We start from the raw sequence: 25,737 nt of genomic DNA on the forward strand, positions 1-25,737 counted from the left end.
GTTATACAGGCAATAAGTGGTATAACCCTTCCCGGATACCTTGGTCACCACTGCCTCATTCTACCAAGGATTTGGGGCACAAATGTTGCTCTTTGCATGTGAAGTGAATGGCTTTGGGAAGTGGTAACTGGGACGTGGAGGGAAGTGAGACAGGAAACTGCTGGTTTCCATTATAAACCTTGTAAAACAATTTGACTTTTTAAGCTACAAATAGTTGATTAAAATGTTAAAATTTTAAGTTAAAAGCCAAAAAATTAGTGAAAATGTAATTAAATTAAAAATATTGAATTAACAAGGCAAAAAAAAATGTTGCTCTTTAGTTCACTGATTGCATCTTGTGTCTGTCAGTCCCCAGTGCAAGGTCCTCATCAAGTTGTCATGCAGCTTACACTAGCATGCCTTCAGTGATGAGGGGCTGCTCTGAGTATCAGAAACGTTCTGTGTTTTGTCCCCTGGGAACTTCTGTCCCCTTGTCCTGTTCTATCCCCAAGGGCTCTGAGAAGCTGGCCAAGGAGGCAAGACCCCCCTGCTCAGAAAGCATTTCACTCTATGACCTCAGCCTTCACCTCGTTAATAGGTTCCTCCTTAGCCCCAGCATGTGCCTAGTCTGTGCTGAGCAAAGACAAGACAGCCTCCCTGCTTTCTGGGAGCTTGTAGGCCAGTCGGAGAAGTCAGGGTGATGAAACAATTCACCAGCCTTCAACAGAGCACCGTTCACCACCTCATATCCTGTGTGGGAAGAGGCAGTGGGGGGCTGAAGACAGAACTGAAGAGCCTCTGATAGAATAAGGTGCTAAGAGTGTTATGGAGGCATTCACTGGACGGCACGCTGTGGCTGTCAGGGCGTTCCCACTGCTGCAGAGTTCAGGTGAGGGAAGTGGCCATAGATGGAGAGTCAGGAAGCCCACGTTCCAGTCCTGGCTCTGCCACTGGCTCACTGGGCAACTTTGAGCAGCCTCCTTCTCCCCGAAGCTTCGTTTCCAAACTGGAACCCGGAGGCTCCCTGTAGCTCTGATGGCCTGCGACTGCCATAAGTGGTAGGGGAGGACTGCTAGAGCAGCTGAGACACGGGGGTGCTGGGAAGGATGAACAGAGGGGACACCATAGGAATGAAGCCCGAAGAGGCGTGGGGCCTGATGGGTGGGGTCTCAGGCAGGGGAAGAGGGGGCCTCGGACGCCTGGCAGGGGCTTGATGCAGTCAGCTGTCAGCTACCCCTGTGGGTCCTTGGACGTGGTGTTCGCATAGCTAAGGCATTGTCTTTGCCAAGAGTGTTCTAGACAGAGGAAAGAGATAAAGAGAGAGACAGGGAGTGATAGATTCTGAGATTGGACTATATTGCTCACAGTTTGCTTCCTATCTCAAATCTCTGCTAGATTGGGATTCTTTGAACTATCTATGATTCCTAACGTGTTTTGAGTCTTGGGTCCTCTGAAAAGTTGATGAATGCTTGGACAACTCCCAAGAAGACACATGTATAGACATAACAGTCAGACAGTTTTGATGTCTGCTGGCCAAGCCTTCCTAAGCTGAAGAAGCAGTGCTGTGTACTGAGTGACACCCCTTCCTGGGCTTGCTGTTTTTGTGTGTCATTTCACTTGCATAAGAACCCTATGGGGTAGAAGAGAAGAAGCGGGATGCGTACGTGTAGTAGATGAGGATTCTGAGGCCCTGGGGATGAGGGATTTACCCACAGACGCTCAGCAAGGCCCAACGTGTGGGAGGAAGGTGGCTCCGGCACTGGTAAGCCAGCCAGTGGCCTGGGAGTCCCGGGTCCTGCCCTGTGAGTCAGCCCCAGACAGGGAACCTGCATAACTGGAGAATGTCCCTCGGCTGAGCTGGGATCAGAGGGGGAAACTGAGTCATGAGGAATGGGGAAGCAGAGGGAGGAAGGCTGGCGGCACCTACTCAGACTGTGGTGAAGAGCGGCCCGCATCCCCTCCCCCCACCAGGAGCTGGGCCCCCTGCCCCACGAGGACGGCAACCTGATGCTGCACCTGCAGCGTCTGGAGACCACCCTGAGCGTGTGTGCCGAGGAGCCTGACCACAGCCAGCTCTTCACGCACCTGGGCCGCATGGCCCTCGAGTTCAACCGGCTGGCTTCCAAGGTGCACAAGAATGAGCAGCGTACCTCCATCCTGCAGGTGAGGCCGGGCCCAGGGAAGGTGGCCGGGGGTCTGCCATGTGGTTCCCCCTCTGCTTCCTCCAGCTCTTCTGGGGAGTCCAGGGTACCACGGGGACTTCCGAGGGTGAGGATGGGGACCCGACTTGGGCTTCTTGTTCAAGGCAGTGAGCAGGGTAAGGAAGTTGTGAGAAGGGCCGAGGAAGAGGCAGGAAACCGGGAAATAATGGTGTGGGTGGCGCAGATTTCATGGTTGGGGTTACTCTCGAGGCTGGGGTGTGGTAGGTTGGCAGCAGCCTTGCCTTTGTTCTTCACATACAGGTGGGGAAAGGGAGGGGACAGAGGCCGGCCCCTTGTATGTTACTGTCCCTGCCCCCTGAGTCAGGACCATCATTATCCACACTTCACAGGTGGGGCCACAGCCCTTGAGAGGTGATTTTTTTTTTTTTGCCTAAGGCCCCCCAGTTAGTAGATGGTGCAGCTGGGATTTGAACCTCGGTCTGTGGTATTCCGAAGTCCATGCTCTTAACTCCCATCCCAACCTGCCTCCCCAATGGAGGAGGCTTCCTTTTATAACTCTTCCCGTGCTGTGGGAATGAAGTCAGATTTCCTTCCTAGGCCAGGCCAGGCCTTGGAACCATATGGTCCTTGGCCAGTAGACTCTTTATTGCTCTCTTACCTTGGGCAAGTGACTTATCCTCTCGGTCCCTCACTGTCCCCATTCGTAACATGGGGCTGGAAATGCCTCCCTCGTGGAATTGCTCTGAGTATTAAATGAAGCCCCTTGTACAGTCTAGAACATAGTAAGTGCTCAAAAAGTGGTCACTGTTAAGGTTTTGTGGTGATGGCTCATCCACACTGGGCTGGGGACCTGAGCCTTGAGGGCTTGGGGGTAGGGAAGGAATCACAGATGGTGAAACGGAGGCTCCGAGAAAACCTGCTCAGGACCTGAGTATCTGTCACCTTAGTGACAGAGCTGTAACTCCAAGGCTTCCTCCTTCCTAGACCCTCCTCTGGGCCAGTCACCGCCCTGTTGTCTCACTCATGTCAGCAAACATGCAAGTGCCCAGTTGACGGATGAGGTGCTGGGGTGTCCACTGTGTGCAGCTTTGGGAAGGGCCTGGGTTGACAAAAGCAGGAGGGGCGTCCAGGCTGGAGACAGGTGTGAGGAGAGATGGGGGGAGCAGAGGATTCCCACCCCCACCTTGGGTGAGGGGCCACACTGGGAGGCTGGAGGAGTGATTGGAGCCTGGAGGGCCAGGCCGAGGGAGACTGCCTTCAGGTGTCAGCAGGGCCCGGAGATGTCAAGTGTCAAGGCTGAGCCACTGGGGAGGCGAACCTGGTGCGTTGCTTGTGGTGGGATCACTTTGAGTGTCAACTTTTCAGCTTTGTTGTTGTTTTCAATTAATTAATTTTTGGCTGCATTAGGTCTTCGTTGCTGCGTGCGGGCTTTTCTCTGGTTGCAGAGAGCAGGGGTTACTCTTCGTTGCAGTGGTTTCTCTTGTTGCGGAGCACACGCTCTAGGCGTGTGCACGTGGACTTCAGTAGTTGTGGCTCGTGGGCTCTAGAGCGCAGGCTCAGTAGTTGTGGTGCACGGGCTTAGTTGCTCCGCGGCATGTGGGACCTTCCCAGACCAGGGCTCAAACCCGTGTCCCCTGCATTGGTAGGTGGATTCTTAACCACTGCACCACCAGGGGAGTCCCAACTTTTCAGCTTTGAAATAAGGATTGATACTGGGCCTCATAAAAGGGGTCCTGCCAACCCTTGTTATTTAAAAAAATTTTTTTTTTATTGACGTATAGTTGATTTACAATGTTGTGTTAGTTTTAGGTATGCAACACAGTGATTCAGTTTTATATATAAATACATATACACACATATGCAAATATTCTTTTTCAGATTTTGTTGTTGTTGTTGGGCTGTGCTGCGCGGTGTGTGGGATCTTAGTTCTCTGACCAGGGATTGAACCCGTGCCCCCTGCAGTGGAAGCGCAGAGTCTTAACCACTGGACCACCAGGGAAGTGCCCCCGCTGTTATTTTTTTTTTTTTTTCCGGCACGCGGGCCTCTCACTGCTGTGGCCTCTCCCGTTGCGGAGCACAGGCTCCGGACGCGCAGGCTCAGCGGCCATGGCTCACGGGCCCAGCCGCTCCACGGCATGTGGGATCTTCCCGGACCGGGGCACAAACCTGTGTCCCCTGCATCGGCAGGTGGACTCTTAACCACTGCGCCACCAGGGAAGCCCCCCACTGTTATTTTTTATCAGGCTCTTGTTTGTTTCCCTCTTAACTCTTATCATAGTTTGTAATAATTTTATTAGTTGGTTTCTTTACTTTGTGTTTGGTTTTTTCCCTTGTGTTCCCTGCTAGAATGTAGGCCTCACAAGAGGGGCAGGTGCCTTGTCAGTCATATTCACCACTGCATCCCAGTGTCTGGCAGTTCGTAGGTACTGAATGTACATTTGGTGAATGAACAAATGAATGAATGAACTAATGAACTCACACATGAGCTCTATTAACCCCTTTAATGGAAGGTGATGACTTTTGTGACGACCTCTCTCCGTCTGCTTTGTGCCCAGAGCGTTTGCCTCTTGCTTAGAAGGACAGCACATGAGGCCTTGTCCTGGTCTTCCCTTAGAGACCACAGCAGGACGTTCTGTTCCCTGGAGGCCCCACTCAGGGCTGTTGCATCCTGGGTGTTTGCCCAGCCTGTGGGTGGAGGTAGATTAATCTGGTTCCTCCTCGTTCTTTCACTGATTTGTTTCTCAGTTCACTCAGCATTTCCAAGGCCAGGTATGGCATGGGGCCTCTGCTGGGCATTGCAGCCAGTCATAATGGTGTTCTATTCCTCCATGTCTGACCACTTACCAGTTCCAGGCTCTGTTCTCCATCCAGCCTTCTCAAGTCTTTCCTGGGTTAGTCAGAAAGGGCTCGGTTTTGCTGTGGAAACAAACAAGTCTGAAATCTCCCTGGATAACATGAAAGTTTTCCCTCATATTCTGTGTGGCAGGGGCTTGTTTCTGCTCCACAATCACATTGAGGCCCCAGCCGTCTTGTGCCCTTCGGCAGCGATAGGGAAAAAGAGACCAGAGAATTGTGCATGAGCCAGCTCAGAAGTGGCACTTGTCACTACCACTCACCTTTCATTGGCCACAACTGGTCACATGGTCACAGCAAGTCTGGGAAATGGACATGGAAGGGAGCGGGTAGAAGGTCTGGTGAATATCGCTCACTGTCTCTGCCCTCAGCCCAGCTCACAGCCTGCCACCTCCCTTCTCTGCTCTTCCATCACAGGTGAAAGAGGTACCATTTAGGATCTGCCAGATGGAGTTTAATCCCCTTGGTGATTCCCAAGAGCTGTACAACCTCATGCACATTATTTCACGTGCACTAGACTACATTTTTTTTTTTTTTTTGGCCACACCGTGCAACTTGCGGGGTCTTAGTTCCCTGACGGAGGATTGAACCCGGGGCCTCGGCAGTGGAAGCATCGAGTCCTAGCCACTGGACTGCTAGGGAATTCCCTAGCCTACATTTAAAATAGATAGAGATAAGTTACGTAGCTTTGGGGAAGCTGTGAGGCTCCACCGAGGTGGTGAGTGGAAGAGCACCTGGCCATTTACAGGTCATGGGTTAGGTGCTCACTATGGATTTGTTGAGAGATTGAGTCGCTTAGTACTGACGTGGTGCATCACCCTTACCAGTGAGAACCTCCCTTCCCTCCATCTGTGAGGCCCTGAGTCTGGCTTCCCATCTTCCATGCCCCCTCCACCTTGCAGCACTTCAAACACATGTCCTCAAAGGTTACCAAGCGCCTGGCAGCTCACGAGGCACTTGCACTCTCCCGGTCTCATTTGTCCTCATAGCAGCCCTATAAAGGAGGCAGGGGAGGAGCAGTTGCCCCACTTTGTGGGTGGGGGAACTAACTGTGTCTCAGAAGTGAGGGAATCCTGAGCCACACTGGGAATTGGTGAGGTCTTGACCCAATGCCTTGTCTTCTGACTTGCCGGCTGACAACCTTGCTCCCTGGCTGCCTTGAGTACTCTCCAGATTGCCTAAGCTCTAGGCCTACTGCGACTCAGGTCCATTCAGCCAATCAGTCCTGCATTCCTTCAACAAAGTGTCGAGCTGAGCTGGGCCGTGGGCTGAGGATCCCGCAGTGGACAAGAGAGCGGCAAGAGGATCCCAGCCGTCTGGGAATTCATGGACTAGTCGGGTGGGGGGGACATTAAGAAAGTAACGACCTGATGGTTCTTTAGCTGTAATTGTCAGGGTACCAGGAAGGTTGAGAGCAGGGGACTGTGAGTGAGGATAATGGAGGTGACCTAACTCACCTGAGATGTGGGAGTCGGGGAGGACTTCTTGGAGGAGGTGACGTTTAGGCTAAGACTTGAAGCAGGAGTAGAAGTCAGCCAGGGGAAGGCTGGTGGGGAAGAGCATTCTAGGCTGTGGGAACAGCAGTGAAGGAGGAGGAGGGATGGTGCTCTCTGCCTTGGAGGAACAGAAGGCGCTGTGGCTGATTCTTGGTCCGGCGTCCTCATGGCTGGCTCCTGAGGGAGAGGATGCAGAGAGGAGCCTGGGTGAGCCTTGTGGCTTGGCTCCTGCTATCCCAAGAGGGCTTGGGTGAGGCCATTGCAAAGGGGATACCGTGTCAGGACCTGGCGTGGCTATAGTGCCCCTCCCGCCCCCTAGCATCAACCTGTATTTGGGGTGCACCCCTTCCCTTACCTTGCCCGCATCTCCCTCTCTGCCCTGCAGACCCTGTGTGAGCAGCTTCGGAAGGAGAATGAGGCCCTTAAGGCCAAGCTGGACAAGGGCCTGGAACAGCGGGATCAGGCTGCTGAGAGGCTCCGGTAAGTCCAGGCCCCTCAGAGGAAGGGTGAGGAGTCGGATGGGCAGGAGGAAGACGGTGGTGCATGGCACTGATTTCCGGGCTGAGTGCTCTGAGGCCTGTGCCCAGAGCCCTGCTTTGGATGTCAGGTCTCTTGGTCCTTCTCCTTGGGTGTTTCCTCTCTGGTCCTTTTAATACCTTGGGGAGTGTTTGTGTATAAAGTGCCTTGAGAGCTTCAGAAGAAGGTCTGTACAAAGTGTACTCCTTCCTTGGGAACTTACCCCCTCCACCTGTTAACAGCAGCTAGCTGGCTCTTGGAGAGAGGGCTCTGGACTTTGCTGCCCCCTGCTGGTCACCATCCTGACCTGCTCTGTTTCCTGAGAACAGTCAGGGGTTGCTCACCTGGGCTATACTACTGGGTCTCAGACTTAACTGTGCATCAGAATCACTGAGGGTCAGGAAAGGCATTGCAAGTTGACACTCCCGTGCTGAGATTCTGATTCATTGGGTCTGGGGTGAGACCTAGGCATCTGCATTTTCCAGTAGGCCTCTGTGATTACGATGTAGGTAGACCCAGGATCACACCTGAGAGGCACTGATCTTGACTGTCAGAGCTTGAAGGGCCCTTTGAGATCATGTGGGCCAAACCCCTCACCCTGCAGAGGGAAACTGAGGTCCAGGGAGAGGCCTGTGAGGCCCAGAGGGAGTCAGGTGTGACTGCTGATCCACTGTGCTGTTTTGAATCAGCATGTATTTATTGACTTCTGGATGGCCAAGCAGTTGGAATTTTATAGCCATAATGACTCCATCCATGGATCCAAAAACCCAGGCTGGAGGAAAGAGCCATGATTAGAAGGTGAGGATGCAAGTCCCCACTGTGTGACCTTGGGAAAGCCAGTTTACTTCTCTGTTTTCCTATTATCACATGGAAACCAGCTGGCAAATAGAATACAAAGAAATAGTTTCCATATCTCAGTCATACCTGAGTCCACATCACCATTTTTCTTATGTCCTGTATCACCTACCTTATTATTTACTTAAGAATTTAATTTGCATCATGTTTTTGCTTAAGATTATTATAATGAAAACTTGCACTAGAGTAACTGGAAAACAGCATGACCTGGAATAAGTAGAAGATACCTCCAATAATGAACACAACAAAAACGGAAGGATGTTAATTCGTTTTGGCGAATTGCCCGCTCAAGGCTCTGAGGCTGAAGGCTGCTCTTTCTCTGTTAACACGGGAGACTAGCAAGCACTAGAGAGACACTCAGGACCTATCAGCACCAAACTGAGACTTTCCCCATGCTCCGCACAGGACGTCTGAGGATAATTGGAAAGGGTGGAATTTTCTCAGAGAGTGTGATCCAGGGTTCTTTAATGCCGTGTGGATGTATCCTGGAGATCTCATGTATACAGACGTCTCACAGTTGGGGAAACCCTGTTGGTGAGCATCAGAGACTTCTAGGGAAGCTGCGCAAAGTGGCGTAAGGATGCCCTTTTTGGTTGCACCTGAGGGCAGGTCTCAGGGACTCGCCTTACTCCCCACGTCTCAGCTGCAACTCAGATGAGTAGCAGGTCTGAGGTCCCCAGGATCCTCGACCCAGGGCCAGCAATATGACCTTTCTCTTTGCCTCCAACCAGGGAGGAAAACCTGGAGCTCAGGAAGTTGTTGATGAGCAGCGGCAAAGATGGTGCCTCCAGATGGCCAGGCTCACCAAAGACGGAAGGCACGGGCAAGAAGGGGGCAGCCGCACAGCAGCAGGTATGTGGTCAGAAACTCCTTCCCCAGCACTGCAGTGGCTGGTGCCCAGCCTCCAGAGGCAGTGAGCCAGCCCCGCTGCTGGAAGGTTCTAGTTGTTAGACGGCGTTTCCTTGGCTTGTCCTGAGAGTCCACCTCCCTGTAGCTTCCACTCCTCAGCCCTTATTCCGCTACCAGCCACATGGAGCATCCCATTCCCTGGGACGCACGCTCAGCCTGCTGGCTGTGACTCTGGCTCCCTGGCCCCCACATACCTTCTCTTCCCCAGGCTGAATAGCTGCAGTTCCTTGGGTCATTTCTTATAAAGGTGGTGTCGTGTCATTTGTGCAGTCTGGGCGTATCCCCTAAACACATTTCAGTTTGTCAAGGTCTCTCTTACAGGGTGGCTCCGAAAAATCAGTTTAATGTCTCAGATACCCCTGGTGGTATTAGGGTGTTAGGTTGAGAAAGCCCCTGAAGGGACTCTGTTAAGCTCCTGCCTGGGAGCCTCTGACATACAGAGAACAGGGTGTGGGCTGACTCAGCAAGGCCTGCTAATGCCCTGGGCTGGCCCACCTGCCCCCTTCCCACCACAGCTCCCAGCGCTGGCTCACATCCAGTTCCCAGCTAGGAGCTGGCTGGCCCCTCGCCTGGTCTGTGCTGTGCTGCAGAGCTGAGTCCCAACTTTTTACTGACATGTTTTTCCTCTTTAATGGGATTTAATGGCCGTACAGCAGGACTCCATGTCTTTAACAAACCCCACACTTGTGTAATAGTAATAATTATCCTAATAACTTAATTCCTTATTACTCTGTGGCAATGTAGAGTTTACCTGGGATTTGCAAACTCATTATGTGATTTGGACGTCCTCTCTACATGTCAGGGAGGCAGGGCTGGGACTCTTACTCCGTGAGACAGCTATGGCAGGAGGTTTGGAGAGGTCCTGTGACATCACATCTTCTAGATTCCTGCATCCACCTGCTATTAGGCAGATGTGGGGTGTGAGAGGGCAACATGCCGATGAATGGCCTTCTGAATCCCAACCCATGAAGCCCCTCTCTGCTTCTGTTTACCCCTCAAGTCAGAGCCTGCCTTGTCTGCCCTCTTGAGGAAGTGACCTGATCTCCCCTGGGTTCTCGGAAGTCTGTGGGCAGGCCTCTTCATTTTTCCAAAGCCCTTAACATCACTGACTTCTCGAAAGGCCAGATGCCCTTATTGCCCTGCCGGGGAGGAAGTTCCCGTAGGAGACGTGCGTTCTGGGCAGTGGTGAAGCCTGTGCCCTGGAGTTGCATGTGGGTTGAATGCTGACTCTACCTCTGGTCAGTGCTGCCACCTTGGACAAGTTGCATAACCTCTCTGACCTCAGTTTCCTCCTCTGTGAAATGGAGATAATGACACCTACCTCAGAAGGTCATTGGAGGATTCAGTGATGTGATGCCTGTACAGTAGGTTTAGCACTTGGCACGTGGTAAACAGTGAACATTGGCTATTGCTCTTAATGGCAGATTTGATGCCTCTCTTCTCTGTGGAGGTTAAGGGTGCACCCAGGAGCACGGCACCCCCCTTCCTCCTTCCCCAGTGAGGGCAGACCCATCCCTCACTTTTCCTAAAGGAGGTGAGACCGTCCCTGGAGGGTCCCCCCCCACCTTCTCTCCTTACTCCCGGGCTCTATGGTGTACTTACAGACCTCAGCCTGTAGGGGCGCTTGAGCCTCACAAGTTCACTCAGCACCGTGCCCGCCCCGCCACCAGCCACAGGGGAGTGTGGACGGGAATGGGAAGGCAAGGAACAAAGAGAATGTGGGCAACGACTCCAGGACAAATGCTGTCGGACCCACAGGATGTCAGAGGTTGGGGCCCATCCTGTTTGATCTCTTTGTACCGAGGCCCAGAAAGGGTGTGGGTCTTGGCCTATATCAAGCAGGGCCTTGGAGATAGAGCTGGTGTTCAATTTCTGAATTGCTAGCATCATGCGGCACGTGGGATCCTAGTTACCCGACCAGGGATCGAACCCGCACCCCCTGCAGTGGAAGCGCACAGTCCTAACCACTGGACCGCCAGGGAATTGCCAACACTTCCTATGTATAAAAAAAATTTTTTTTTAACTTTTTATTTTGAGATAATTTTAGACTTACAGAAGAGTAGCAAAGTAGCCCAGAGAGTGCCCATCTCCCCATCGCCTTAACATCTCACCTAACCGTGGTTCAGTGATCAAAACCAGGAAATGAACATTGGCACAATACTATTAACTAAACTACAGTCTTTGTTCAGATTTCACCAGTTTTTCGCTCATGTCCTTTTACTGTACCAGGATCGAATCCAGGATCCCACATTGCATTTATCAACAGTTGTCCTGTCTCCTTAGTTTCCTCTGTCTGTGACAGTGCCCAGTGGTTCTTTCATGAGCTTGAGGCTTTTGAGTTATACTGGCCAGTTATTTTGTAGAATGTCCCTCAACTTGGGTTCCTCTGATGTTTTCTTATGATTAGACTGATGTTACGGATTTTGACAAGAAGATCACTGGAGTGACATCTTGCATCATGTCAAGGGTACATGATATCGATGTGTCTGTTTACATTCAATCTTGATCATTTGGCTAAAGGGGTGTCTGTCAGCTTTCTCCATAATAAAGGGACTAGTTTTCCCTTTGTAGTTAATAAATATTTACTTTTGAGGAGACACTTTGAGACTGCAGATGTCCTGTTTCTCCTTATACTAATTTTAGTATCCACTGGCGGATCTCACCTGCAGTGATTATTAATATAGTCTTCTAATGGTGATTTTGTGCTTCCCTCATTCCTTCTCTATTTACTAATTGGAATTTTTCTTCTCCCCCATCTATTTATTCATTTATTTTTTTCTATTAATAGGGACTCAAGGATATTTATTTTATTCTTTGGCTTATAATCCAGCACTATTGCAATTTGTTTTCTTGTTCAAATTGTTTCAGCTTTGGTCATAGGAAGCTCTTTCAAGTTGTCTCCTATGCCCATTTGATATGCCCTTCTTCTTCTTATTATTATGATTGAGCACTTCCTTACTTTCTGGCACCACAAGTCTCTCCATAATCACCTTATATTTTCCCTGCCCCAGGCCTGAAATTAACCACTTCTCCAAGGAGTCCTGTTTCTTTTTGTTAGAGAATGGTATTTAGAAACCAAGATCTGTGCTCATTGCTATTGGAGTGACACTGCTTTAGGCCCTCTCAGAGGTCAGAGCTAGGAAATACATGTACTAATCACACATGCACACATATCTTTATTTGTGTATCTTTTTAAAAACATTTTAAAAATAAACATTTTATAAAATGTGTAACTCTTGCCTTCCACGCTGGAGCATTTTTGGCTGATGGGTGGGGGAGGAGAGGGCAGCTGGCAATGCCTTAGAGATAGAGCCTGAGCAGGGAAAGAAGTGGCCATGGAGGGGCGGGGGAGGGAGAGGGAAGGGTCTGGGAGCCCCTGAGGGTCAGGGAGGGGGAATAATGATCTCCATGGACTTCCCGAAGGGACTCAGTCATATATGGGACGAGTATCAGTGTCCTGGTGGGTGGGAGGGTAGAGAGACAAGAGACGGAGGGCTGGGTCTCATGGGTGAGCAGCCTTAGAGGGGCACTGAGTAGGGCAGAGAATTGTTACTTGAGGCTCTGCTGAAGGCCCCTCTGTGTTTCTCCTCAGGCTGGTGTGACAGCAGGTAAAGTCCCAGAGGTGGGAGCCTTGGGTGCTGCTGAGAAGAAGGTGAGGATGCTGGAGCAGCAGCGCACGGAGGTAGGTGGCTGGAGGGAGTGGTGGTGGTCGGGGAAGACCCTTCCTCACTCCTGGGACCAGCAGGACAAAGACCCTCCCTGGCCCTCTGGCTCCGGCTAGGCCCGGGTCTCTGTGATGCGTTGCCATGGTGACTACTGAACCATCTGCCCATGGGTGAGAGATGCTGCTTTTCCCTGGCTCTTGTCTCCTGATCAGTTCCCCTACCCACAGGAGTCACTCTGAGGAGGTGGCATTTGGGGTATGGCCTAAAATTGCTGCGGGGGGTAGTTTAGGAAGGCTCCCATGGTAAACCCTGGATGGTGGAGAGAGGTTGTGATAAGAGGCAAGTTTTAGCATCAGGAATGGGGAGTCTGGGGTTCATCTGTCACCACGCAGCTGGTTCAGGGAGGAACTGTCACAGAAAGAGAGATCCCATACCTGCTTGCAGCACCGCTTCTAATCAGTTGAGAGTCTCCAGAAGTTGAGGCTCTTTCCTTGTGTCTCGTGCATAGTCTTCCTCCGTCCCCCACCCCCGGTATTTCTGGACCAGAGGTGGCAGCTCCATCCTCTCTATTCTCTGAGCCCCTCCTCTCCACACAGCCCCGTCCTTGTCCCAGTCCCTGGGCCTTTCTGCCCTCCCTGGTCCTCCAGCACATCTGAAAGTCATGTTCTCTTAGTCTTTTGTTTATATGCATATTCATTTTAGTTTTCTTTTTGTATTACTGTAAGTTTTTTTTTTTTTTCATTATAAAAAGTTCGAGAATCTCACCTCCTGGAGATGACCACAGTTGATAACAGTTCATTGCATATTCCTCAGTTTTGTCTGTATACTTACTAATGTATGATGTTTGTAAAAATGTCATACATACCACATTGCAGATTGCTTTTTTCCTTTCTTTCCTTAAAATTAACTATATCTTTGAGGGTATTTACTTATATGTAAAACATACCCTGTGTTTCTTTAATTCTGAGTACTTTTTGTCATATTTTAATGTTTTTGAACTTGGGATGCCCTTTCCATTGTTAATTTAATGATGTTAGGTTGTTTTTCTTCCTCGAATTATTGTTATATCAAGATTATGGCAAATAATTAGTATCATCTCAGAACGGAGGCAATGTACTAGGCACCGGAATTTCTGAAGAGCTGTGCTCCATTTTCTGTTTATTCTATCATTTCCTTAACCTGTTTCTGATGCTCAGGTTGACCTCTGGATTTTTTTGCAATATAAATATTGTTGAGATGATCAGCAGTACACATATTTTTTACACACTTGTACAAGTGCTTACTTTGGTTACATTTTTCAGAGTGGAATTATTTGGTTAAAGAGAACGAGAATTTGAAATTTAAATACGGAGTCCCAAATTGCCCTCCACATGGGTGTGTGTTCATAATTCTACAATAAAAATTATATACTCTTTCTGTGTCTTGGTGTTAGTCTTGCCTTCCCGGCAAGGGTAAAATGTGGCGGTTGATAAAGGTGATTTGCCCTGAGGAACGTTTTTGAGAAGCGCAGGATCGAGGCAGTGTGTGTAGCTGCTGTCCACGCACGCCGCACACGCCTGCGAAGCTGGTGTTGGAGGAGTTGGCTCTCTTTGGTCGTTCTCTGCTTATCTCCTGCCCACCCCAATCTCTCCCCCGCAGCTGCTGGAAGTGAACAAGCAATGGGACCAGCATTTCCGGTCCATGAAGCAGCAGTATGAGCAGAAGGTACTGTGGGGGTGATGGGAACTCAAGGCTGGAGCCCTGCTTCACAGCTGGGCTCTCTGGGCAGCATGCTGCTTCCCTCGCAGCAGCCTTGAATCTTGGACGTTCACCCCGGCCCTCACACACTCCCTTTCTCTGCCTCTGATCTCAGATCACTGAGCTGCGCCAGAAGCTGGCGGACCTGCAGAAGCAGGTGACTGACCTGGAGGCCGAGCGGGAGCAGAAGCAGCGCGACTTTGACCGCAAGCTCCTCCTGGCCAAGTCCAAGATAGAAATGGAGGAGGCAAGTGTGACTGTTGGTCCCACAGGTTCAGCTCCGGGAGGCCAGCCCTCTCATCCCCAGCAGTCTGGAGCTAGGGGAGTAAACAGTCAGGGGTGGGACTCAGGAGACGCGGGTTCCATCTCTGACTCCCGTACTCAAGGGCTGTGTGGCCGGAGGCAAAAGCACTTTCCTTCCCCGTGCCTCAGTTTCCCATCTGAAAATTGAGATTGGATTAGTTATTCTTTTCATTTTTTTTCTTGTTTTTATACCGAAGAGCTTTGGTTCAGTTAAAATCTTATGATCTAGGGAACTGCACAGGGAAGCACAGAATGTAAGAGATTCCGCAGGCCTGCTCCAGTACACTTGATGAGCTGGGCGCTGCTGAATGTGTACAGTGGTGAGGGCTCTTTGTGGGCGAGGGGCTCCAGCATTAGACAGAGCTTCCTTCAGTCCTTCTTCTGGTCACTGTTCAACAGATCATGCCCTGGGCACTGTGCTGGGCACACAGACTCAGCAGTGAACAGTCAACCCCGCCCTCAGGGGAAGAGACGTGGGACATCTAATTACAGAAGCAAATGAGTAGACGTGTGTTAAACACGACACAGAAGTTACAGGGATCAGGGCGAGAGCATAAAGGGGGCCTGGATTCATTCTGGGGGGGGGCCCAGGAACAGGTCCCCTGAAGAAGTAGCATCTGATCTGTCACGTGTGTGACTGACACCGGCCAAGGCCCTTCAGGATCCTGGAGCAGCTTAAAGAGGAAGGGCCATTGGACCCCCAGGCTCTCTGGAGATTTTATTTCTGTCACCATGCCTTCTCCTTCATGAGAACTGTGTACGGGCTGCTTTTGCCTGACTTAGAAATGGCCATTTCCAGCAGAGTTCCTTCCCATCAGTATGCAACACCCAGGGGCCTTCTCCGAGCGGTCAGCCTGCCTTGGCGACCGCCCCGTACCTTGGAGATGTGTGTTAGGGAGGACACTGCCTGTCTTTTCTGGTGAGTGTACAGTCACAGCTTGGGATTGTCAGCCAGACCCTGGCTCATGTTAGTGGGTGGGATAAGTTTCTGGCATCTGACACTCTTCGCTGTCAGCTGGGGGAAAGGCGGGATGTTTCAAGACAAAAGCGTGGCCCTGTGGGTAGGGACACATGGCCATAGAGGCCGTGCTGACCCGGGAGCCTCTTAAGCAGGGAGTCCGCGACAACTCCCACAAGATCCAGCCAAGGCTGCCCTTGGCCATCTTTGGCTGAAAGCAGCTCACCAGCTAGTTTGTAGGATATTGACATGTTCACACGATACAGATACAGTGCGAGTTTCCCTGGACCATCTCCCCTCACCACCCCCACCACCCCAATTCCAGGCTCTTCCCAGTGGTAACCATGGTTACCATTTGGGTGCATCTTTCCAGGCCTCTTATCACAAATAAACATACAGAAATAGACAGTTTAATATGGGTGTGTCTGGTCTTTCCTCTGCACTGTGCTGCCCTCTTCTATTTTAAACACTTGCTTTGACTTGCAAGGGGACAGAGAACACCAGAATTAGGAGACCTGGGTTCTAGTCTAGCCCCAGCTCACAGCGTGGCCTTGGGTAAGTCACCTCCCCTCTCTGGATAGTCATTTCCTGTCGTGTAAAGGGGCTAGGACTTGATACTCTCTGAGGGCCATTCCAGATGTGGCTCTTTGCGATGAAGAACCTGGATTGTTCCATAGTAGGTATGGAAGCAGTGCTTCCACCTTGAAGCCTTCCCTGGTTTCTTTTCAGCTGTAGTATTCTTTCTTTTAACCTCACAGAAGTACTTTGTTTCTCCGTGGAGGAACCCTTTCTGCCTTGTGCTGCATTTATTTCTGTGAGGGTCTTATCTCCTTTGGGCTCAGAGACTGTAAGAGCTGAAAGCTCCTTTGGAGACTTTCGGTGGCTTACCGCTTTCTGTGCGTCATAGAAGACCCCTGTGCGAATCTGGTGAAAACTGTGGCTTTTCTCCCTAGAAAGTTGCACAGTCAAAATTGTGTGCTTGGGGGCTTCCCTGGTGGCGCAGTGGTTGAGAGTCTGCCTGCCGATGCAGGGGACACGGGTTCGTGCCCCGGTCCAGGAAGATCCCACATGCCGCGGAGCGGCTAGGCCCGTGAGCCATGGCCGCTGGGGCTGCGCATCCGGAGCCTGTGGAGGCCACAACAGTGACAGGCCCGCGTACCGCAAAAAAAAAAAAAAAAAAAAAAAAAAGTGTGCTCGGTTTAGGGGCTCACAGACCTCCTGAAGCCCACCTGTGACTCCTGTTACAAACCCCTTACCTATGGCAGATAGGAGAGCTTAGACCAGAGAGGGCTGGGACAGTGCCCAAGGGCTCAGCTCACTGTTGGAGGAGCTGGTGGCAGAACCCGGGGCCTTTCATTCAACTGAGCCCCCCCTTCCTTGAGGACAGGACCATGTAGACCTTACCGCTCTCACCCGGGTGCGTCGCCTGGGGCCTTGTGCGTGAGCATAGTGGGGCAGCAGAGTGAGAGCGAGAGGGGAGGCATGGCCGCGCAGGGCAGGGCGGGCAGTCAGGGAGTCTAGGCCTCCTGGAGAGGCTCCCTGCTTACCAGTCCTGTGTTCCCTGCAGACCGACAAGGAGCAGCTGACAGCAGAGGCCAAGGAGCTGCGCCAGAAGGTCAAATACCTACAGGATCAGCTAAGCCCGCTCACCCGGCAGCGGGAGTACCAGGAAAAGGAGATTCAGCGGCTCAACAAGGTGGGCGCATCAGCTATGATCCGTTGGGCGGGCAGGGCTTCCCTGAGCCAGCCGCAGTGCCCACCCTGTGGTCGGTGCCTCAGACCCTCAGCTCAGGAGGGGCGACTCCTGGGTCAGGGCGAAGGCGCTGAGGCTCTCGGAGCTGCCCCGTGATTTCCGCCACCTCTGCCTTCCCCTCCCCGCACGCTGAGTGCCAGGCTGGGACTCCATGCTTGCTCCCCTGCAGGCCCTTGGACGTGCTGTTCGCTCACACAGTGCCACCCCCTCATCGTTCAGGTTTAGCTTTAACACTGCCTCCTCATTGAGGCCTTCCCAACCCAAGTCTCCTTTGAGCTCCCTATTCTGTCTGTCTAAAGTACCGGCAGCTTCTTTCACACCCCTTCTGGCATTTTCTTGTGATTACTTATCGATGACCTGTCTTCCCATCTGACTGTGGGAGGTGTGCGTCTTCACCAGAGTACGTATCCCCCAGCACCTGGCGCCAAGCCCGTACATGCTTAGGAAAAACTCACTGAAGGGAATGGATGGTCGCTGGCCTGAGGTTCCTGCCCTCGAGAAGGGGGATCCAGGGAGATATGGGGCTCGGGGTGGGGGTGGGAGAGCCCAGGTTAAACGGGAACGCTTTGCTCTGAGCCAAGGTGAGAGGCAGTGGGCTGGGTTGGGCTGGGGGCTGTTTCTGGTCCCGGGTTATAGCCCCTGCCCACCTTCCAGTGCAGGGGCTCAAGGAACAAGCTGACAGGAGGGGCTTTGAAAGGAAACTTTCTCCTAAGGCTCAGCTTTTCCTGCTGTGGAGCCTGTGCTCAGCGTTTCCTCCCGTCCTGTCTGTCTGCCTTTCCCTTCTGCCTGCTTTTCCTGCTCACAGCGGGCTCTGCTGTGAGTTTGCATTCACTAGGCCCCAGGGGTGACCTTTTCTGTTTGGTTTTGGTGTTTGGTAAGCGCTGATGATGCTGAGTGTGGGGCCCTGGGACCTGTTCTCAGGGAAAAGAGTGATCTGTCCTGAGCTGGGGGAATTGGGGGTCTAAATCCAGGCAGAATGTTGTACACGCTGCTGGTTGTAGGGATGACTCAGACAGGGTTGCTGCCCTCCAGGTTTCTGTGGCATAGCTGGGGACAGACACTGGTAGGGATGATTAACGCAAGGCTCTCCCTGTCTCTGGACCTCAGCCTGCTCATCTGAAAGATGGGGCAGACGGAGGAGGAGGGTGCGGTGCAGCCATAGCCGCCCCTTGAGCATCCGGAATTTACTCTTGGCTCAGCAGTTTCCTCATGTTTCTGGGGGAGTCTTGGAGACCAAGTGGGGCCCAAGTCCAAGTTGGGGAAGGTTTCCTTTATCTCCCCAAGGTCCAGGGAGGCACTGTGAGCAGTGCTGACGCATGGCCAGCAGAGGCCCTGCTGTCCAGGGAGCTAAAGTCCAGGTGGTGATGAGGATGTTCAGTCTTGAGCGGTGTTCCAAAGTTCTCAAGCAACACGTTAACAGGGTTGAAGGAGAAAATCAGTCAATGGAAAACTTTTAAGAGAATGTAAGCACACTGTTTGCGTAAGGAAAGGTATCTTGCGGACATGGTAAAATAGGGGTGCTTTTAAAATTTTCAAAATGCTATTTGGTGATGTTTCAGCCCATTTTCAGGGTTGGAAAGGTAAAATATTAATTAAGTCAAAATTAAAATCCAGGCTAATCTAATACAGAAGAGCTGGGGATGGAGAGGTTGGCTTGGTGGGAATGGGTTACGGAAGCTGAAGAATCACAGGGCAGGCAGTTGTCGAGGGGACTGAAATTTCTTTCCCCAAAGGACTTAGTATTCTTTCTAGGTCTGGGTGCTAAGAATTGAGCCACTCGTCCTCAGGAAAGGAGATTTCTCCCTTCTACATAAAGACCACAGGTTAGGCTGCTGGTTAAGAGCACACGCTGGCTTTGAATCCCTGCTTTGCCACTTACTAGCTGTGTGACTTTGGACAAATCACTTCAGGTCTCTGAACCTCAGTTTTCACATCCATAAAATGGGAATGATGGTCACAATCTTTTCTTCATAGGACTGTGGCGAGGATTCAGTGAAATGATGTGTGTATAGTGTTCATAAATAAGATAGCACTTATTAAATAGTGGTGGTTATTATTATTGTTATCAGGAAAGGGGCCTTTCAAGGGGGCCTGACCCTTCCAATGAGGCCTGACTTCCAGGGCCTTTCTGCTGATGGGCCCATCTCCTCTGTTCCTGATTCCAGGCCCTGGAGGAAGCACTGAGTATCCAGGCCTCCCCATCATCTCCAGCAGCAGCATTCGGGAACCCGGAAGGAGCTGGAGGCCTGCTAAGGAAACAGGAGCTGGTCACGCAGAATGAATTGCTGAAACAGCAGGTGAGTCTAGGGGGAAGAGGTCAGGTAGGCGGTGCCCAGTGGGAGCTGGAGCATTCCTGAGGGCCCAGGCTGGGCCTTGAACCATGTGGGAGCTGTAATCTGTCATCCTCTTTCTGGCCATTGGCCAGGACCCCTGTCTGGATATAGGCTTATCCTCACTACCAGTGTATCCCTATCTAGGTCATTCCTCTACCACCATCATGGCTTAAACATTTCTGTGCCCCAGCTGTGCTATTATTTACCTAATATTTTGAAAACAAATTTTAAAATAAATTCAATAAATATATTTAAAAGGGAACTTAAATTTCTACTATAAGTGGGAAAACCTGTTTATTATTTGCCATAAATAGAAAGTAACTATAAGCAATAAATACAGTAAAAGGTAAAATAGTGTGGTTGAACTCTAGCTAGACACTGTTGCCTGATGAAGACTCTGAGCTTGAGTCGTCTCTCCCTTTGTTTAAGGGAAGTTAAGTACTAGAAATCTGTTAAAGACACAATAGCATAAAATGCAGACTTTCTTCTTGAGGGACACAGAGAATTGAAAGGAAGTTGAAAAGGTTTTGGTTCTCTCACGTGTTTCTGTGGTGTTTGGTGCCATGCTTTCGATCCTTCTCAATCATTTTGAGCCTGGTCGGCTTCTCACTGATCTGCAGTAAGGATGTGAAACTGCAGAGGCAGAGACAGGGCCCCACCCCGTCCCTTCCTTGCCAGGGCACCCCAAAGCCTTGGGAGAGTTTGTAGGCCCTCTGCTCTGGGAGCCAGGAGACTGGAACTCCAGGCCTCCACTCATATGCTTTTTCTGTGGCCTCCACCTCTCTGTGGGCCTCAGCAGAAGGAGAGGATGGGACTGGTTGATGGCTGTCGACCTGTTGTTTTCTTTTTTGGCATGGATCCTTTTTTCAAATAAAGCCCTATGTTGAAGCCCAGAATATAAGATAGACAGACCCAGAACTACTCTCTTTGAACTTGGGGGTGGGGGGCCAGAGGACAGAAGAGGCCAAGTAAGGGAGTGGGCCCAGAAGGAGGGCTTTCTCCCGCCCACCAGGCCAGGGGTACTGGAGTTTGGGTTTGACCTTCTTTACAACCTCTGCATGGAACCAGGTACCAGATCCTCAGAGGTACACCTGTTCCCCTCTCCACGGGGATTTTTGAGATGCGGTGAAACCAGTTTTGATGTCTGACTCCCATCAGGAGGCCCAGGGTTCTAGGCCCGAGCAGGTCTGAGCCTCTACTCAGAACTGCCCCTCCTGCCTCATCCCTTTCTCCCCACCTCCCCACCCCTTCCCACCCCTTCAGGTGAAGATTTTTGAGGAGGACTTCCAGAGGGAGCGCAGCGACCGGGAGCGCATGAATGAGGAGAAGGAAGAGCTGAAGAAGCAGGTGGAGAAACTGCAAGCCCAGGTCACCCTGTCACATGCCCAGGTGACAAGAGCTGGACCAAGGAGGGGGCAGCTGGCTGTCCTCACGGGGAGGGGGCATGGATTGGAGGGTCCCTGGTGAGACTGGATGTCAGGACACTCACTGATCCTCCTTTCAGCTCTGCTGCCACATTTCTGTGGCCCTCAGTAAGGCCCTTCCCTTCTCTGACCTGTAGCTCTGATTTTCCACAATCAGTTTTCATGCCTTAAAAGAGCAAATTTAGGAGTTAGCTCTGAGCCATCCACTCTCTCCCACACTGGAACTAAAAGGTGTTAATGCGAAAGCACGGAAGCAGTGAGGCTCACGCAGCCCTCCTGACCTGTGTTCAGACCACCCGCAGTGATGGGTGAGCAGGACTTACCTGCAGCCGGCAGCCTGGGCTGTGCTGTGTCTCACAGGGCCCTTTCCCGGGGCTGGGCCAAGCAGGACAGCCCAGAGCGGTGCCTCACGCGTTGGCTGGTCAACCCTGCGGTTGGTTAGGCCCTGGATCCAGGCCTGGCCAGGAAACACCTAGGCTAACGGTCTTCTCTCCTTCCCTCCTTCTCTCAGCTAAAAGCCTTCAAAGATGAGGAAAGGGCGAAAGATGCCCTGAGACAGCAGAAGAGGAAAGCAAAGGTGAGGAGGCTTGAGGGAGGAAGCAGCACTGACTGCATTTTACCCCTTCAGGGTGCTGCAGTCACTGGGCGGGGGCGGCATCGTTTGCTCAGGTGCCCAGCTAACTAATGAGGTAATGCGGGTGGAGCATTCATAACAGTACTTGGTACAGAATACGTGCTCAGGACACACTAACTGTTATCGTAGCTGATATTCGGTGCCCATGTACCAGTTTTCCATGCCCATGTGCCACTCTTGTGTGCATGTGCCAGCCTTCCGTGGCCACGTGCCAGTCTTTAGAGAACTGAGATTCTAAGTAGAGAACGGGAGACGGGATGGGTGTCGCTGGGACGGCCCATGCAGCCTGTCACAGGCCAGAGCCAGATGTCAGCCTTTCTTGCAGACCTCGGCAGACCGCTACCACCTGGGGCCCCACCTGGAGCATCTCTACGGGGCCTACCCCTACGCCTACCCGCCCGTGCCCCAAGTTGTGCCGCACCGTGGCTTTGAGGACTGGTCCCAGATCCGCTACCCGCCTCCCCCCACGGCCATGGAGCACCCACCCCAGCTTCCCAACTCGCGCCTCTTCCACCTGGTGGGTCTGTGCCCCTCTTTCACTCCAGGACACACACACAGGCCACCCAGACACTTTCCAGAGGGCAAGGTCAAGTGAGGGAGTCAGAAGCTGCATCCTCGGCCCCTTCTGAACAGCACTGTGGTGTGCGGCCTGCTGTCCCAGGGGCAGGACCTTCCAGCCCAGGGCTGCTCAGGGTCACTGGTGTAGGACAGAAAAGGCCAAGTAAGGGAGTGGGCCCAGAAGGAGGGCTTTCTCCCGCCCACCAGGCCAGGGGTACTGGAGTTTGGGTTTGACCTTCTTTATAACCTCCGCACGGAACCAGGTACCAGATCCTCACCATGCATTCGCTCCCTTTGCTTTTCTTTCTCTTTTCCCTTTTCAGTTTCCTTTCCTTTTCTCTTTTCTTCCATGTTTTTGGCTGCTTTTTTCTTCTCTTGCTTATCATTCTGTCTCCGAAGAGCTGCTGTCACCTGTCCCATCCTCTGCAGTGCCTCTGCCACAGCCCCCTCAGGTACCCCCGCTCTCACCTGGTGACAGCTGCCTTCCATCCAGCTTCTCCCCCATGACCGTCCCTCACATGCATCTTTAAACACTGGAGTGTACTGCGGGGCTTAAGAGATTAGCTCCAGGATTATAGAGACCTGGACTCAAATCAAAGCTTGGCCACTTGCCTAACTGGACGACCTTCAACAAGTTGCTTAACCCATCTGAGCCTCAGTTTGCTAACCTCTAAAATGGGGGTGGCAACCTGGGTAGTTGTAAGGATTCAGTTATACTCGATTAATATGAACTTAGTACTGTTCCGGCACACTATCTGCTACTGTGATTTTCAAGTATGGTAATTGCTTACTAAGCACCATTGTTGTTGCAGCCAGAATACACCTGGCGGCTGCCCTGTGGAGGGGTACACAATCAGAGCTCCCAAGTGATGGGCTCACCCACGGCCAGGCCTACGGAACCAGGTGAGCATGATCCCCTGGTACGGGGCCTTGTCTTCCATGGGGGGAGATAACTTCTTATCTGCCAGTATCACCCCCGTTTGGGGACGACGATGTTGCTACCTTCTGATCTAGGTGGAGGAGGAGGCCCAGCTTTCTGAAATAGTGTTGAGAAGAAAGGGACGGTGACTGCATCATGAGGGGGTTGAAACCATTCCTTCCTTCATTACGGTTCAGGGTCTAAATGCTGTGTGCTGTACGAGGTTCTGGGGAAGCTCGGATATGGTCCCAGCCCTTATGGCCTTACTGTCTAGTGAGGCGGGCAGAAATGAATGGTTAAAATCACACCAATGGGCATACAGCTACACTCAAGTGCCCTGAAGGAAGAGGAGCAGGTTTCTATGAGAGCAGACAGCAGAGGGACCTGACCCAGCCTGGGGGCCGTGGTGTTTGAGTTGAGACCCTCAGAATGAGTGGCATTAACGAGGTAGAGAGGCAGAAGCCAAGGGTGTTCTTGCAGAGAAAGGACAAATGCAAAGGCCTTGCTGGGAGGGGATGAAGAACTGTGGCCAACCTGAGGATTGAGAGAAGGCCGGCGTGGCTGGAGCCAGGAACAAGGTGGGGAAGGGGGGGATGGGCAAGGCAAGGTCAGGGAGGTTGGCGGGTCCTGGCCGAGAGGGCCTTGCAGGCCACGGCAGGAGGGCTGGGCTTTATCCTGCGGATGATGTGCAGTCCTTGGACATTTTAAAATCAGAGTGGCATGGGAATTCCCTGGCAGTCCAGTGGTTAGGACTCTGTGCTTCCACTGCAGGGGGCCCAGGTTCGATCCCTGGTCGGGGAACTAAGATCCCACAAGCCCTGCCGTGCGGCCAAAAAAATAAAAAAATAAAAAATAAAATAAAATCAGAGCGGCATGAGAGATTAGATTTGCACTTTGTAAAGCTCCCTCTGGCCACGGTGTCCGCCACAAACAGTTGGGGACTGGAGGTCTGTTCGCTAGTCACAGGAGCACCCTGGGCCCTTGGTCACTCCCTCACTTTCTGCGAGGCTCTCATGGGGCAGAAGACACTGCCTTGCCTGTGGGGCTTCTGGGAGCAGAATTGCAACTAAGGGGAGCAATAGAGAGGCCAAGTCCATCTCAGCAGGAAGAGGGGTTTTCTAAGGGTCGCAGCTGTGCCAGGAGGTCGAGTGCCCCTCTGCAGAAGGAGTGGGAGCAGAGACTACAGGGGTACTTAGAGGGCTGTGGTGTGGAGGATCTCGTGGCTGGAAGGAGGAGGTATTGGGCTGGTCATTTTCTGATGTTTCCCTGCGGAGCCCTAGAGGTTCTGTGGAGCCCCTCAGAACCTGCTTTGATGAGGGCAGAGGGTGGCCAAGTGGGCGGGACTGTCCCCTCCCCCAGAACTACTCCATTTCTGGGATCTGAAACCAGACTGACTTAGGTGCCAGCACCTCCTAGACCTGGGACTTTGAGCAAGTTTTTAAAAACCTCTCTGTGCCCCAGTTCCCTCCCCCCCACCCCATAAAGGGATAATAATGTGTCTGCTTCATAGGGCTGGGCAAGGACTGAATGACAGATATCCCTAAGGCACTTAGCCCAGGGCCTGGCACTTGGTGATACCCAACAACCCTCACTGGTCTCTTTCCACTCTTACTATATTGGTTTCCATAGGACTTTGAAACCTGCTGTACCACCTCATCTTCAAATCCTCAAAATTTTTGTTTATTTAGAGCCCACCAAAAATGACCGTGAGGGACCTCAGTGAGACCAGTCCCTTGGCTCCACCTTCGTCTTGCAGAGCCAGCTGACTTCAGCTTACTGGAAAACTAGAGGCCACGGGCTCTCCGAGCCTCAGCCACTCGGGAGGCGGAGATGGATGGCCAGCTTGAGCCCTGGCCCCAACCTGAACTGTTGAGAGACTGGGGAGGCTCCATCCGGAAGGCGTCCGTCTGGGCCTTTCCTTTGGCGTGACTGGGAAGAACTCACTACTCTGCCACTGGGTGGAGAGAGGTGTCATCCGGCCTTGACCTACCATCCTCTGCAGAAACTGCTGGCAGATGTTAATCTCAAGTGGGGTGCAGTCAAGGCCCCTTCCTTTCACAACTTCCCCAGAAGTGGTTCAGCAGCCCCTCTGGGGACCACATTCAGTTCATGTGTGTGTTTAGTTTTTGCTTCAAGCTCTGCGGTAGCAGGACCTGCCCCATGCACATCCCCTCCCGCTCTGAGGAGCTGCGGGAAGAACGGGTTTGCCTCTGGGAGCAGAAGAGACGGGATGCTCTACTCCTGGGCCCTCCACTTCGGCCCATGGCAGCCTTGCCAGCACCACTGCAGCCTGGGATGAAGCCCATGCCGGCCACATCGGCTGAGGGGCCCCAGCCTGAAGCTGCCAGGCCCTCAGCTGGAGGCCTGTGGTGCTGGAGGCCCGGTTTGGGGTGGCTGTTGATCCCCGGGCAGCTGTTTGCACGAATCTTGGACATAAATCCAAGTTGAAGATTAACATTTTGTGACTGGTATTCTTTTATGCCCTGATTAATGTTCCCCTCCTAGTCAACCAGCATGCTGCTTTCCTGGCCCCCTCCCTCCGTACCCCATTCCTCCCAGACACCCCCAGAAGCATCACCGTTACTCTTGGCAGATATCCCCTGGGGCCCTGCTCAGAGCCTCCGTGAGGGTCATCCAGGGGCTGGGGGTCAAACAACCTGGGTCTACATTCTAGTCCTGCCCC

General features: G+C 52.1%; 1 protein-coding gene across 3 annotated transcripts in view; it reads left to right on the forward strand.

Annotated features, from left to right (window-relative positions):
• The window catches only part of TNIP1 (TNFAIP3 interacting protein 1), a 46,384-nt gene extending 20,875 nt beyond the window's left edge, over positions 1 to 25,509 (forward strand). The window contains exons 6-18 of one of the 3 annotated variants that reach the window (XM_060008500.1): positions 1,951 to 2,142; positions 6,876 to 6,970; positions 8,593 to 8,713; positions 12,363 to 12,452; positions 14,074 to 14,139; positions 14,288 to 14,419; positions 17,001 to 17,129; positions 19,352 to 19,483; positions 20,783 to 20,908; positions 21,455 to 21,520; positions 21,903 to 22,094; positions 22,948 to 23,038; positions 24,743 to 25,509. In XM_060008500.1, coding sequence (XP_059864483.1) covers positions 1,951 to 2,142; positions 6,876 to 6,970; positions 8,593 to 8,713; positions 12,363 to 12,452; positions 14,074 to 14,139; positions 14,288 to 14,419; positions 17,001 to 17,129; positions 19,352 to 19,483; positions 20,783 to 20,908; positions 21,455 to 21,520; positions 21,903 to 22,094; positions 22,948 to 23,038; positions 24,743 to 24,777 — 1,467 coding nt within the window. In that variant the 3' untranslated portion in view covers positions 24,778 to 25,509. The remainder of the gene's footprint in view (positions 1 to 1,950; positions 2,143 to 6,875; positions 6,971 to 8,592; positions 8,714 to 12,362; positions 12,453 to 14,073; positions 14,140 to 14,287; positions 14,420 to 17,000; positions 17,130 to 19,351; positions 19,484 to 20,782; positions 20,909 to 21,454; positions 21,521 to 21,902; positions 22,095 to 22,947; positions 23,039 to 24,742) is intronic. The other 2 variants (XM_060008501.1, XM_060008502.1) reach the window with 2 other exon arrangements.
• The last annotated feature ends 228 nt before the right edge of the window (positions 25,510 to 25,737 follow it).

The sequence above is a fragment of the Delphinus delphis genome, chromosome 3, assembly GCF_949987515.2.
Source record: "Delphinus delphis chromosome 3, mDelDel1.2, whole genome shotgun sequence".
NCBI classification, from domain to species: Eukaryota; Metazoa; Chordata; class Mammalia; order Artiodactyla; family Delphinidae; genus Delphinus; species Delphinus delphis.